Raw genomic sequence first — 14,034 nt, forward strand, 5'->3', positions numbered from 1 at the left:
GAACATAGTGGCCTTTTTGACTAAGAACGACTCGGGATGGGTTGTCGCTCGTGTGTTGGCATCACTGGACTCCTAAAACACCTTTAAGAGCGGAAGTGCGGAATACGGGCCCACCACGTCGCCATAAGATGATTAATCAGACGTCGGTGGCAAGAATAACGTCATTCACCTTAGCTTCCTACCCACTTATGCCTGCTTTGCGGGGCCCGTACTTGCCCACAGTGGAAGACAGGTAAACGGAACGGGTGAAAGTCTGGCCGTTCGATCGATGTTGACGACCTTGTCCATCTTTAATCGGGCGATGTATATTTGCTTCGGTCAAAGACGCACCCGATTCACATCGATGAGTCCAAGGTTGGTGCGTCACGTGACTCGTGTGCGTGACGGAATGACAACATCGTGAGGCCCAATCCACATATCAGATGGGCTTATACTCACACCGACTGATGCCGTTATGTATCTGACTTGGTACAGGTGGACAATTTGGATGGAGCAGCAGCAGTGCATGAACCGGCAAAATGTGAGGGAGTCTTAGTGGGAATAAAGGCCCTACAGTTATTCCTTTCAGCAGAGAAGACATCAGCAACGCCATAGTTGTGAGTCCAAATCCAGGAGAGAGATGGCTCAGCTGATTCCAGTCTCCTCAGGAAGCTCCCAAAATGAAGTGGATCGTGTTGTTTCAGACTTATGTCTTGGATTCTTGGGAGTTGGAGCTTCTCCTGAGACCGTAGAGGATGATGATGGGGTTCGGGGGACAACGTGCATGGAATATGAATCACCATCTCCATCAACCTTAGTGCAATCTCAAAAGTCATAGAACCCACTCATTACCCACAAGACCCCAAACCCCAAGAGATAACCACAAGGTTTCGAGGGAGAACTGTCCAAGAAAAAGAACTTAAGGGATCAAAGAAGACGAGGAGCAACGAAAGCTACGTGATGGATGCCATGAGTGGCATCTTTAACGCAGTTTTGGCACCTAGGGAAGAGAAGCTTGCTGAAAGCCCTGTGCGGCGAGTGGGGGGGAAGGAAGTGGACACGGTGGATGGACGTGAAGGGAAAAGGACGGATAGGAATCCAACTCCCAGTATCCACACCAAGAACCCTATCTTTTCTGCCACCATGAGATGATCCCCGGGTCTTCTCATGTTCCTCTCTCCTATGCTCTCAGACTATTTACATTGACACCGCCGACAAGCCTTCTTCACTCGTGGAGACTCAGAAACACTGAGCTTTACTTTATCTTTACGTTCTCATTCTATTCAAGTTTTACCTATTATCTCTCGGAAGATAGATGCTGGAAGAAAGACTACAAACTCATGGATCAAAGCATGGGCGGAGGTCCTGTCACAATCATCTCACTTGTCTGCTCCTATCCCAAAGGGATCAAGCACAACACATGTACAAATGTGTACTTCCAAGACGCATACACAGTGACAGAGATAAGGATATGATAGCTTTTTTCCGTAGATATCGCGTCGTGTATTAGGCTTCGGAGAGACATAAAAAAAGGCTTAGCTGCTACGGTAGGCAGTAGACTACTGTTGGACATGCAAAGTTGCGTTTCCGATCATGCAATCTCTCACGCTCCTGGGACATGGAAGATGAGGTCGATCGAGCAGGTCCGCGGGAGAGGTGCTGCCATCTTATCTCCAGTGCTGCTCACTGCCATGTCCTCAAGCTCCTCTGCCACATGACGAGGAGGAACAAGGAACGGTGGAGCTTGCATTCAGTTCCCTCCTGTGATAATTGAAGCATGCAGCGATGATCTTGTTATCATCTTGACTCCTTGAGATCACTTCCTGACAAAGCACAATCTTTCATCATGCTGAATATTTTATGTTGAGCAAGGTCTAAAAGGCAGACATCAGAAATCCTTTTGTTCGCTTCATGAGCATTCCTCGTCATGATGCAGATTAGTATAGTCTACACAAAAAGGAGATATTATCATATTCAAGATTATAGTGATAGCTCGATTCCCGATCATTCTAGTGGAAGATTTTGCTCATTGTAGCTTCTTTATATTGAGAAGGGAACAGGAAGTGGATGTTGCAAGGAAGACAAAGTTTACAAGACAAAGACCTTCAAAGTCCATGTTCAACTCAAACTGTTTCTCGTTCAACATCTTAGACTATATGCAAGAAAACTTGCATCTTCTTCTTCGTTCTCCTTACAACTTCAAGGATGAACATCTTAACTCTCCCTCTCCCTCTCTCTCGTGTTTAGAGAAGGAGATGACAAGAATCTGAAGCCCCGACATGCAAATTAACATGAAGAAGAAGTTTAGATATCACATTCAACGAGCAACCTTACACTAAAAACGTGCCGTAGGAGTAAAAGAAGGTCCTTCTCCACCATACCACCAACCCTTCAATGTGTAACCCAAAGAACAACTACCACAAATCCACGGATCATACGGATGGACCCAATGCGAGCCATTCGATCTGGCCGTTGGATCCCCATCGAAGGGTCGTCGTGAGCCAATAAAAAACACAGCAGATGGTACGGGATACACAAAGATCGGTTCAACACGGGATGGGGCCATGCAGGCCGTCCGATCGACATGGCGCCACGTGATCCGGCCCTCCAGATCTTTTTGTTCGCTTCCGGCCGCGACGTGGGACGCGAATAATATTTATTATTATTGTCATTATTTTTCTCCCCCTCTGATCCGTCCGTTGTTTCCAAATCGCCGCTTCTGTTCGTCTTCTTCCTTCTCCTCCCTTCTTTCTTCGTGGGATCTCCTTAATCATTCCCCCCTTTCTCTCGACCTCAAGAGGGAAAGAAGCCCCTTTCGTGCCTTTAAAAATGCCTACAGATCTCTTCGCCTTTTGCATCGTTTTAAGGCTTTTGTTTCCTGTTTTTCCGTGTTGATGGATCCGCAGAACCATCGAATTGGGTCAAATCAGGGTTTGTGAGAGAATTCGATGCGTTCTTTTTAGGGCTTTTTTGACTTCGGATATAGGTGGGTGTAGGGAATGGCGGATTTCCGGCAGAAGCAGGACACCGCTGACCAGGAATTCCGACGAGGTTTGGAGGAGCTGGTGCGCGGCCACATAGACGGATGCATGACCGCCGCCCTGGCTTCCTGTAGCTCCGCTGCTTCGGCTGTTGATAACGAGGACGACCCAGCACCCGGTGGCGGCGGCGACGGAGCCGACCAGCTCGCTCGACGAAGGAGGAGGTCGGACGTCGCGGGGGACGACCTCGCGGAGACGTCTGCTGCCGCGCGCCGCCACTCGCGGATCCTGAGCCGGTGGGTGGCACGCCAGGCTGAGGAGATGATTACCACCATCGAGAGGAGGAACCGGGAGTCGGAGCTTATGGCACTCGCGCGGCTCCACACCGTGTCTATGCTCGACAGTTCCTTCCTACGGGAGTCGCGGCGGTCGCAGACGACCGTCGAGCGCCCTGTGGCCGCCCGGGCTTCGTCCGTTCTCCAGAGGTGGCGGGAGCTGGAGGGCGCATCGTCCGCGGTCAGAGAGCGGCGAAGCCAACCCGCCCCGTCCCCCGCGGCCACGGCCAACAACAGTCGGAATGGTCCGGAAAGCCGTAGCCTTGCGGAGTCAATCGACGGCGCTAATCTCACCAGTAATGAGAGCGAAAACAATGAACACCACGAAGAGGGAAACGAGCCACCGGGATTAGCAAGCACGGCGCAAGACAGAGAGAGAGAGGTTACGGACGACAGGGAGTCGAGCAGAGAGCAGTCGCCCGATCTTGGGGACGGTTGGGATGGCGAGAGGGAGAGAGTAAGGCAGATAGTTCGTGGATGGATGATGGGCACCGCTGTGGCAGCGGACGCTGCCTTGCGAACCTTGCCACGAAGAGAGAGCCCTAGGAGTGACTGGCTTGGAGAAACGGAACGGGAGCGTGTGCGGCTGGCGAGGGAGAGAGTGCAGCTGGTGAGCCAGCAGAGGCATGCCCAGGGTAGCAGAACAGGAGAGATCGAGAGATCTCGTTCGGCAACAGACCATGGCAATGCTTCAGAGCAAGCCCGGAGACACCTGCCAAGGTTACGCGGTAGACAAGCTCTGCACGATCTGGTTATGAGAAATGTGCAAGAGAGGGAGAGGGAGCTTCAGGGCTTGTCAGAGCATCGAGCAGTTTCTTGCTTTGCTTATCGCAGTCGAATTCAGGTCAATTTTTAGATAATTCCTTTTTGTTATATAATAAATAAGACATTTGAATCATTTTGACAGCCAGAATGTATTAACAAATGTCAATTCAAACTCTAGGACCATAGTTGCCATATCCTATGGCAACCTGAGTTTAGATCTAGCTTAATACCTGGAGTATATCTTAGGCATCTGGGTGATATCCCAGAAAATGATCCTAGTAGTGACTTCACCTGCTTTAACTCAGTTATTTCATACATATTAAAATTTTTGAAAATATACTCAGGAAATATCTTAATGGAGCTTTACTTTAGTGTTAAGGGTGAACATGAACATTTGATATTTGGAGTATATAATTGAATTTTGTGGCTCCAGAAGAACTCGTATAGGCATCCAAATATCAGATAGTGCTGTATCATCTTAATTCATGCATATTTACTATTAATTCTGGCACATATAAACATATTTTACTTGCATATATGTTTCACAATAACAGATATTCATATTTCAGGTTGATAGTTGGGTTTATTTACCATCTAATCTTCAGCATTGACTTTGATGATGTACTAATCCATCCTCTGGTTCACTCCAAGAGTGACGTTTGAAAAAAAAGGTTGTTTTTCTTGTTTTTAAAATTGAAAATTAGAAGACCTTCTGTAGGAGGTAGATTTTCCATATCTGAGAAGACTTTGTCAGATATGACCCTAGAATCTCATATTTTATCCTTTACTCTATTGTTAGATAATATATGCAAAATATACTTTTTATTTTCTTTTTTCCTTCTTGGACCCAGTGAGTTCTAGGATTACAGACTCAACTGGAAGTCCACACTTAAATTAGTTTTATGAATATTAAATTATCGTTAATTGAATGTCCCATTCTTAATTAAATAGTGCTAATAATGTTATACAGTCTGTAAGTAACCTAGAGGCACTATAATATGATTTCCTTAAGTTCATTTCAGATGTATTATCTCTTCATCGTAGTCTCTTCTCCTACTTCTGTATTCTATTCACTGAGACCATGTGATCTTATTACCTTGAGCCTGCATGACTTGTCACCAGGATAAAACGATGAACAATTGTCTGAGGTAGACTCCTATGATTCACACACTTATCTAAATTTATAAAAATCTAGGTGTATGATTTTCTTTACTATTATGTAAGAGTATAATTATATAGTTAATGTAAGCATCCAACTTTCTATATAAGAGTATAATTACGTAGTTAATTTGAGCATCCAACTTTCGAAATAATGCTTGCGCTTATTGCTCAAATAAATCTTGCAGTAAAATCTGAAATTATTGTACTCCTTGCAAAATGCTAAATCTTTGTTAAAGAGTAGGCATCAGTGACTTCTTCAAACATTTTGTGATTCCAATAATCTTATGTTCTCTTTTAGGCCCAATTTGGAGTGTATCCTATTTACTGAAACATTTAGCTACATAATGCTGAGGATTCCTTTGTGAAAATTGAACAATTAAAAATAGCACTATGTATTTCCAATTTGACCACCATAAAATGAATCCTGTCTAATAGATCTAGCATGGGGAAAAACTTAGAAGTAGATTAGTCTGTGATGCATCTTGGGAAAAAGGTTTTCAGGTGCTGAATTTAAATTTTGTTAAAAGCTTCAAAGTGTGATTTGAAGATGCAAAGAAGAGTCCTACTTTGTCATGTCTTTTGCAATGGTTCAAGAACTAAGTGCCTACATGGTCGTGCCAAAATAAAAGCTACAACTGTTCAGTATTATTCTATGTCTAGAATAATGATAACTTATGCTGGAATATTCTTTTACTAGTTGCATTGTCGAAACAAAAATCTCTTACCTTTTTCTTCTGAATCTAAGTTCCTTCTGCTGGACAATTATAAGTTGACTATTTGAATTCCTAAAATAACAGGACATTGCTCCTACAGGACCAAACTTTATATGACTTTATTATTATTATTATTATTATTATTATTATTAATTTGGAAATGCCAGAGCTAACTTGTTAGAAAATTATTACATGAATACATGCTACTCAGACATTTGAACTGATCTTAATTAGGGACTTGTAACTATGGGTTAAATACCATCAGAAATTATCTGGCATTACATTCTTTTATTTTGACATCACTGGGAACTATATTTTGCAATCTTATGTTTCTATGATTAGCTATCTTGATACTTTGTGTTTTATCATCATAGTAATTGTACTTGCAATCATAATCCAGTCCTTGCTTCGAGGAAGGTTCTTGCGAAATTCTGGACCAACTGAGGATGAGCGACGCTCTTCTGTTGCAGCTAGAGAATTAGGTCAACTGAGGCAGCACCATCCTGTATCTGGATTAAGGTATTTTTTTCTTTTCATAATAGTTACTGTAAGCTGTTTTACACATACTGATTCGTCAAGTATGTTCTTATTACATCTGGATTCATAATTGAGACAAATCCTGTTTGTATGAATTGGTTAAATCTTGCCTAGTACATATTTTATCATAACTTATATTGTGAGAAATGCAACTGAAACTTCAATAACCAATTCATTATTAGCCACTGTGAAATGGATATCACTTGTTGATAATAATATACCAACAGCAAAAGCAGAATATAATAAATGTTACTATGCTCTATGGATTTGGATCAGTATAGTTCTTCCCTGAAGGTTTCATGATTTTTATAACTTTAAGAAGTTACCATATGTATTCTTTTCTAAAAGGAAATTTATTATCTCAATTACCTTGTAACATCATAAGATGGGTCTTGTTTATCTAGTCGAAGTAAAGTATCCTATATCTAATGCCACCTTTCTTTCCCAACCTTGTTGTCAGCTATGTAGAGGATAAAGCAAAATGCATGTGAACATAATTTTAATGAGGTCCTTGAGAGCAGTTAGTTTTAGCATGATACAAATAGGATGCAAGATATATAAATTAGGCAGTACTTAAATGGGTTTGAATAACCTTTTTTTTTTGTCATCGTCAGATAGATGAGATAACCATCTAATGTGGGTAGTGTTACTAATCTATGTATGATAATTGCCATTTTGGATAGCATAGTAGGATGTTATAGCAAGCTTGGTGGATTAGGGTGTCACGACCCGCTTGATGGGTAATTGATCCGTGAATCTCAGTGAGCCTGAACCATTAGTCCAAGATGCTAAGCCTAAGTTAATTGTATTAGACTTATCAAGCCCTTATAAATCAATCATGATCGACTAAATCAGGGCCTCAGAATCTTTCCCACTTAAAGGGTTTGACATCCACATCAAGGTCCGAGCATAGCCCTTATTAGATCTTAGCATTGTGTATATGAAGCATAGTTCAGTTGTGGCTCTATACAATGACGTGTCCTCTGACCTTGTATATGAGACATAATCCAGTTGTGGCTCTTTGTGGTGATGTGACCTCTGACCCTATCCATGAGTAGCCATTTCCTACCTAAGTCTCTTACCATATCCCTATTAGGTTGGCTCTGTTACTAATTGTCATAACCCAAGGTAATAGTAGTACACTCATCAATAATAGTGTTTGTCTACCTCTGATGTGAGACTAAATCGGGGCGTCACACATGACCACCCGCTAGCCCGAATGGACTAATTTATCATCAGAACAATGAGGCCATTTCCAGCCATGTGCACGAGCAGATGATTCTCTAGATCCTGGGAGGAGTTGAACACATCTTTCTAGACTCCTAAACAAGTCAGATAATTTCTCTCCTAAGCAGGAGTTGCACGAACTCCTTGTTGTTTCAACAGACATCAGAAGAAATTGAGTAGTCAATCATCAGAACATAGAGAAGAGTGACCCATTCAATGGTATTTATGCCCAATTCAATTTTCAACTTGTATTAATTAGAAATTAGAATAACAGTAGTCTCTATGTATGGCTTGTACCTCTTCTACAGACATCTTTGCCTATTTTGCTCTTGTTCTCCAGTAATAAAGTAGTTTATTTTTCTCTTTAATGAATCCTCGGTAGAATTTTTCCCTTGAATTGAGCAACTCTATGAGGGATTCAGCCATCAAATCATCAAGAGCAGCAGCCCTTTTATGGGTATCTGGTCTAGTTCAGTTTCAATGTATAATAATTAATTATGAATTAAAACATGTTAGCCTATATATATATATGGTTTGTAACTCTTCTGTAGATATCTTTGGCTATTTTGTTCCAGCAACAAAGCACTTTATTTTCTTTTGGATTAGATCCTTGGGGGACTATTCTTCTCGAATTGGAGAAAAACTTATGAGGGTCCATTCTAAAATTGTACACTTCCAGTTTCTTTTTTCTCATGCATATATTCATAAGTCAATTCATTTAGGTTTTCATGGTCATGTATCGACTGGGTTGGTATAACATGGCTTAACTCCACAGCGTCTAGCTGATTACATTTAACTAACCTGTGCACAATCTAAATGTAGTTTAAATGGAGTTAAAAGGGTTAAGAGTCCACAAAAAATAAGCTGTACTTCATATTTCAGAGTGTGAAAATATTAAAAGGTAGTGAAATATAATGAAAATGCACATTTAACAAGAGGGAAACAGTAAAATTTTCTAATCAGTTAAGTCAATTTATAACCTCTAGTATGGCTTTTTGCTTATTAAATCTAGTATATGGGAGTTCACTGTGCATTTCCTTATTCTTTTTATGGAGTGGTAATACAATTGCTAAAAGGATGACAAATTGTGTTTGTTAACACTAGGGAAGAACTTAACTCCAGACAAGAGAGTGTCATGTCCAGTCAAGCAAACAGTCGATCCGATGCATTTGACAGTCATGATACAAACAACCTTGATGAATCCCAAACAGATACTGGAATTTCTGAGATATATGAAGCAACAACGACACCTGTAACTGTTGAGACGGAAAACAGCACCGAAAGTGAAAATACAGAATGGACAGAATTCACAAGTCAAGTAGAAAATTGGCAGGAAAATGCAGTTGGGGAAGAGGATTGGCAACAGTCTACTGAAGATAGGTTTAGTGGATGGCATGATGGTAGTGAAGCTGAATATAGCGGGAATTGGCAAGAAAATATAGACCATGCACAGCCTCATGAAACACCTGAAGGGGATGCAGAAAATAGACATCATCAAGTGCATGGGTATTGGCAAGAAGATGATCCTCAAGAGACGCTCCCAATTTGGCACGACGAATCTTTACCTCCTCTGCAAGGCCAACAGTCCAATTCTATTAGAAGAGTTAATAGATTTATTCTTCCTGATGATGATAATGTATATAGCATGGAGCTCAGGGAACTCTTAAGCAGGTAACTAATGATCATTTATAGTCTACTCATATATAAACGAGATTACTTATTATATTCTTATCTACTAACTTAATGTCTTTATTCTGCAGGAGAAGCGTCTCTAATCTTCTTCGCAGTGGGTTTCGTGAGAGTCTAGACCAACTAATAGAGTCTTATGTTCGACGGCAAGAACATAATCCATTTGATTGGGATTTACAGAGAACGGAATCTGTATCTGATTCACAAGAGGTAGATCAGGGTCAACAGAGAGATGATATGATTGAGGACCAGCAAATTTCCATTGACGAGACCCTGCCAATGCTGCCATCTCCACCGATGCCACCGCCACAGCCACTTTGGCATTCAAATTTGCATCATACTAATTGGACTCGACGGAACATTCATAATTCAGTAAGCATCTCTCTCTCTCTCTCTCTCTCTCTCTCTCTCTCTCTCTCTCTCTCTCAATGTGGTGATTAAGAGAAGAAATTATATATCTTTCTCTTAATCTTGTGAATCTTTTGATAATTTCTTGCTTTTAGTCTTGTGATATCTTCGTTCTTAATTTTCAGCTGAAATATATCTAAATTAAATCATGCAGTCAAACATTATGTGATACAATTTTCTTATGCCACTGGAGAGTTGTCTTATTTCTTGTAGCTTCAATTGAGGATCATTTTATGTTCTAAATTTGGGGTTGACTACTTGTTTGGTTATTCTGATGACTGCATCGTAGTTTTTCTTCAATTGAACAAAATCAAAGAGGCACTGGTTTTGCCTTAGTCCCAAAATGTATTTCAATGCTTATAGAATCTTCTTCTTGATCAAGATGAATTATATACTTAACATTTAATCTGAAACCATTACTTTTTCAGGAATGGGATGCTATTAATGATTTAAGGGCTGATATGGCTAGGCTTCAGGAGGGAATGAGTCATATGCAACAAATACTGGAGGCATGCTTCGATATGCAGCTTGAGTTGCAGCGTGCAGTCAAACAGGAAGTTTCAGCAGCTTTAATTCGGTGTTCCAGTGGACAAGGTTTGTAGAAGCTTTTTGTGATAAGTTCATTTCTTTTCTGAAATGAGAAATTCTATTGAATATCTAATGGTACAATAATTTGATCTGATTCTATTAAGCACATGATGATCCTAGTTCTTTTTTACATTTCGATGATCAATAGCGTTACCTAATTAATCTGTCTACACAGTAGGCCTTCATGATGCACAGCTCAAAGGGGGAGATACATATGCTAAATGGAAAGAGCACTTCTTTTAGTTGACCGAGGATAAATCTTAGATTGATGCGGCACTTATGGCATATCCAACGAAGGATGAATTTGATTTTCCTCACTGAAAGTTGTTTGTGAAAAATCATCAGTCTGGTACCTGATGAAGAATTATATCAAGACCAGAACAAGTTGAAAAATACAGAGCATAACATGGATATATGCAAATTGAGTAAAGTGGCATGATAAAATTAAACAAACAAACCATAATACAGAAATCATGATGGTGAGCTGATGCACATGTCTGCAATTGGAGTTCTTGGGATGTCTATATTTGAAATAAAGTCATGGTAACTTGTGTGTATCGTAACGGAAAAAAAGTTACCTAGCATTTTATTGATCCACTCACATGTAAAGGCCTCTTGGTGTACAAACGACACCTTATCCAATCAATTGTAGTGCCCATGTTCCATCAAATTCCAAAATATCTCCTTTTCCTTGACCATGTATAAGATTTTTATTCTATGAATGCATTCCTTTTCCTATTTACATGGTGCCCATGACATCGGATTGTATCTGTCTGGACATGGTGGAACTTCATCGGTATCTTAATATTCATGCTAATGGACTTCTTTTTTATCAATACTCCCACTGCATTAGAGCAGATATTTTGTGGTTCACAGACTCTTGTGTTGTTGCTGAAAATTTTCATTTATTTTTCATTAGGGGAGGAAGAAGAGTACTCGCAGGATGTATCGAGATGGTGTCACGTGAGAAAAGGGACTTGTTGCATCTGCTGTGATAGTCACATCGATTCTCTTCTTTACAGGTATGTGTTTCCTCTTACCCAGGTCAAACAGATCATGTAATTCGAGTGTGACAAATGCTTAATCATTATGCTGTCTTGATCTCTTCCATCAGATGTGGGCACATGTGTACATGTTCAAAGTGTGCAAACGAGTTGGCTCAAGCTGAAGGCAAGTGCCCGTTGTGCCGAGCACCAATACTTGAGGTAATTCGAGCCTACTCTGTAGCGTAAAAACTGAAACCAAATCAGATAGATGCAACAGCAGCAGCTTTGTAGCGGGAGTTGGCATGTCGATGGAAGAACTGTACATAGGTCTAGTCATTTTTTTTGGCCTTCGGCACCCTGATTATTCATCACTGAGAAAACTTGTCAAAGGGGTCATTAATTTTGATATTGGAAGGTTAAGTAGACTTTTAACCTTTTATTCATCATTGACATGCCTGTAGAAAAATTTCATGTTCAATTATTAGTATGTCTTTGGATGTGTTTTCTGATCCATGATAGATCCATTTTAATGTTTTTTTCTTTTTTGTGTTGTTAGTCTAATGCTTGAATATTTAAGAACAATGCTGGAAGGCGTAAGAATGTTACTACATGGCATTAAATTTTGAATCGACTTGGAAGGCGTAACAATGTATGTGGTTACGTGTGTTATGGAAGCCTAGTCAAGGAAGATGTTTGAGTTCGTTAGATAACACTTGGTTAGAGGTGAGTTTTTTCTAAGTATGAATTCCTACAAAATCTATATTGAGTATATAACTACTCAGATTACGTGAGTTTTTTTATTAGTGTTGTCGATAGGAATATAGTATAAAATAGATGATCTTAAAATTAAAATATACTAACAAAATAAAATTGATAGAGTTTCCTTTTGTGTTATATAACACGAATGTGTAATTATAACAGTTCATATTTACGTTAATATGGGTTTACAAGTGTTATGTATATCATATTTTAAAATTATCGTCAATTAACAATAAACATCTAATTCCATGACTTTTTTAGTAAGCATAACTATTATGACATAGGCTCGATGGGCTAATTGGTCTATCAACTTTGTTTAGCCCGATCCACTGACCAAAATATTTAAAATAAAATTTATAATAATATAACTTTTATAAGTCAATCTTAATCTTACCTATTGGGACTAATCGGGGGTGATACAATCTCTCATACTTCATACTTAAAGGCTAACATAACCAAGATAAAACTCTAGCATGGTACATATGAGGCATAGCCTAATGGTGGCTCCACGATACGAGGAGTCCTCTGACTCGATTCATGGGTAGTCCTTTCCTACTTGAACTCCCTCACCATATCCAAATATTAGGTCGGGTCTAATACCAAAATGTCACGATCCAAGCATGATGGGAGAATTGGCCTATTAATTTCGTTTGGCCCGAACCATTAGCCAAAATGTTTAAGCTAAAGTTTATAATAGTACACTCATCAAACTCTTATAAGTCAATCTTAATCTTACCCACTTCCAATGTGAAACTAATCAAGGGTGTTATAATAATTTTATAACATAGCATATACAAAATAAAGATGTAAAATTCTATTTTGAAATAATTCAGAATGCTTATATATGGAAATATAACAAATTCATGAATTTTAATGTCTCATATAATTTTATAACGTGCACTTCTACATCGCACATTATCATAATATATACGTGCATTCACACATTGCACATCATAATATATACGTGCACTCTTACACCGCACGTCATAATACATATGTGCACTGTCACACCGTACATCATAATATATACGTGTACTTTCATACCGTATGTCATAATATATATGTGCACTTCCACACTGCATGTCATAGTCTATATATGCATTGTACTTCATAACATATCTATACACTCTCACATAGTACGTCATCATATATACATGTATACAAGATATTTTTATTGTAATTTTTACAAATACATATATAAGCTTATGGCATTTTATGCTTACAAATACATACATAAGCTTATGACTAACTCATAATGATCATATCATTTGAAACATATTTTTCAAAATACATTATGCATAAGATAATTTATACGATTACTATTTTATAGTGAATTAAACTTATACTTACCATATTGAACTAAAAAAATAATGATACCAATGAAAGACCAAGTTTCTTAATTTTCGAGTAAGCGATACATCTATCAAACTGATAGCATACATCTATTAATTAAGAGCCCTACCTCTTGAATTATCAATTTATAATAATTTATTACAATAATTCATAAATTTTTTTTGATAAAATCCCTCTTAAATAAACTATTATTAAGCTAAAAACTTATATAGATTCTACTAAATATTCTAACAATTCACTCTATGATCAGATGAACTAGCTAGCATCAATCAATCCATCGCACCATTTTGCAAAGAAATTTTATATCACTATTCTAGTTGACCAAACGATCTTGAATTGTCATAAAATATTATAAAAAAACTAAAAAACATAAAAATAAGTACATATCAAAATTCAACTTAAAACTAAATTATTTGGAGACTAAACTATTCTCCTAATTTAACTATTAGCACATATTCTATTACGCTGAAATTGGGTTGAGAATGTTTAAACTTATAAACCTCATATCTTTGTGTATAGATGTGATATTCACTCAATTTCAAATCTCATACGA

The 14,034-nt window shown here is 38.9% G+C and overlaps 1 protein-coding gene across 2 annotated transcripts; it reads left to right on the forward strand.

Annotated features, from left to right (window-relative positions):
• The first annotated feature begins 2,679 nt into the window (after positions 1-2,679).
• LOC103993274 (uncharacterized) lies at positions 2,680-11,880 on the forward strand. 2 transcript variants are annotated; one of them, XM_009413278.3, is made up of 7 exons: positions 2,680-4,139; positions 6,335-6,453; positions 8,803-9,369; positions 9,459-9,759; positions 10,224-10,389; positions 11,303-11,405; positions 11,498-11,880. In XM_009413278.3, the coding sequence occupies exons 1-7, from the start codon at positions 2,979-2,981 to the stop codon at positions 11,613-11,615; spliced, it is 2,535 nt and encodes an 844-aa protein (XP_009411553.2). In that variant the 5' UTR covers positions 2,680-2,978; the 3' UTR covers positions 11,616-11,880. The 2 variants fall into 2 exon arrangements, with proteins under 2 accessions (XP_009411553.2, XP_064976695.1); XM_065120623.1 differs by lacking the exons at positions 11,303-11,405; positions 11,498-11,880 and adding an exon at positions 10,562-11,225.
• The last annotated feature ends 2,154 nt before the right edge of the window (positions 11,881-14,034 follow it).

The sequence above is a fragment of the Musa acuminata genome, chromosome BXJ2-8 (assembly GCF_036884655.1).
Source record: "Musa acuminata AAA Group cultivar baxijiao chromosome BXJ2-8, Cavendish_Baxijiao_AAA, whole genome shotgun sequence".
NCBI lineage: Eukaryota > Viridiplantae > Streptophyta > Magnoliopsida > Zingiberales > Musaceae > Musa > Musa acuminata.

Coding starts and splice junctions, on each gene's coding strand:
- LOC103993274 (XM_009413278.3), top strand. CDS start 2,979: ATGGCGGATTTCCGGCAGAAGCAGGACACCGCTGACCAGGAATTCCGA. Junction 6,454..8,802: donor CATCCTGTATCTGGATTAAG/GTATTTTTTTCT, acceptor TGTTAACACTAG/GGAAGAACTTAACTCCAGAC. Junction 11,406..11,497: donor ATCGATTCTCTTCTTTACAG/GTATGTGTTTCC, acceptor CTCTTCCATCAG/ATGTGGGCACATGTGTACAT.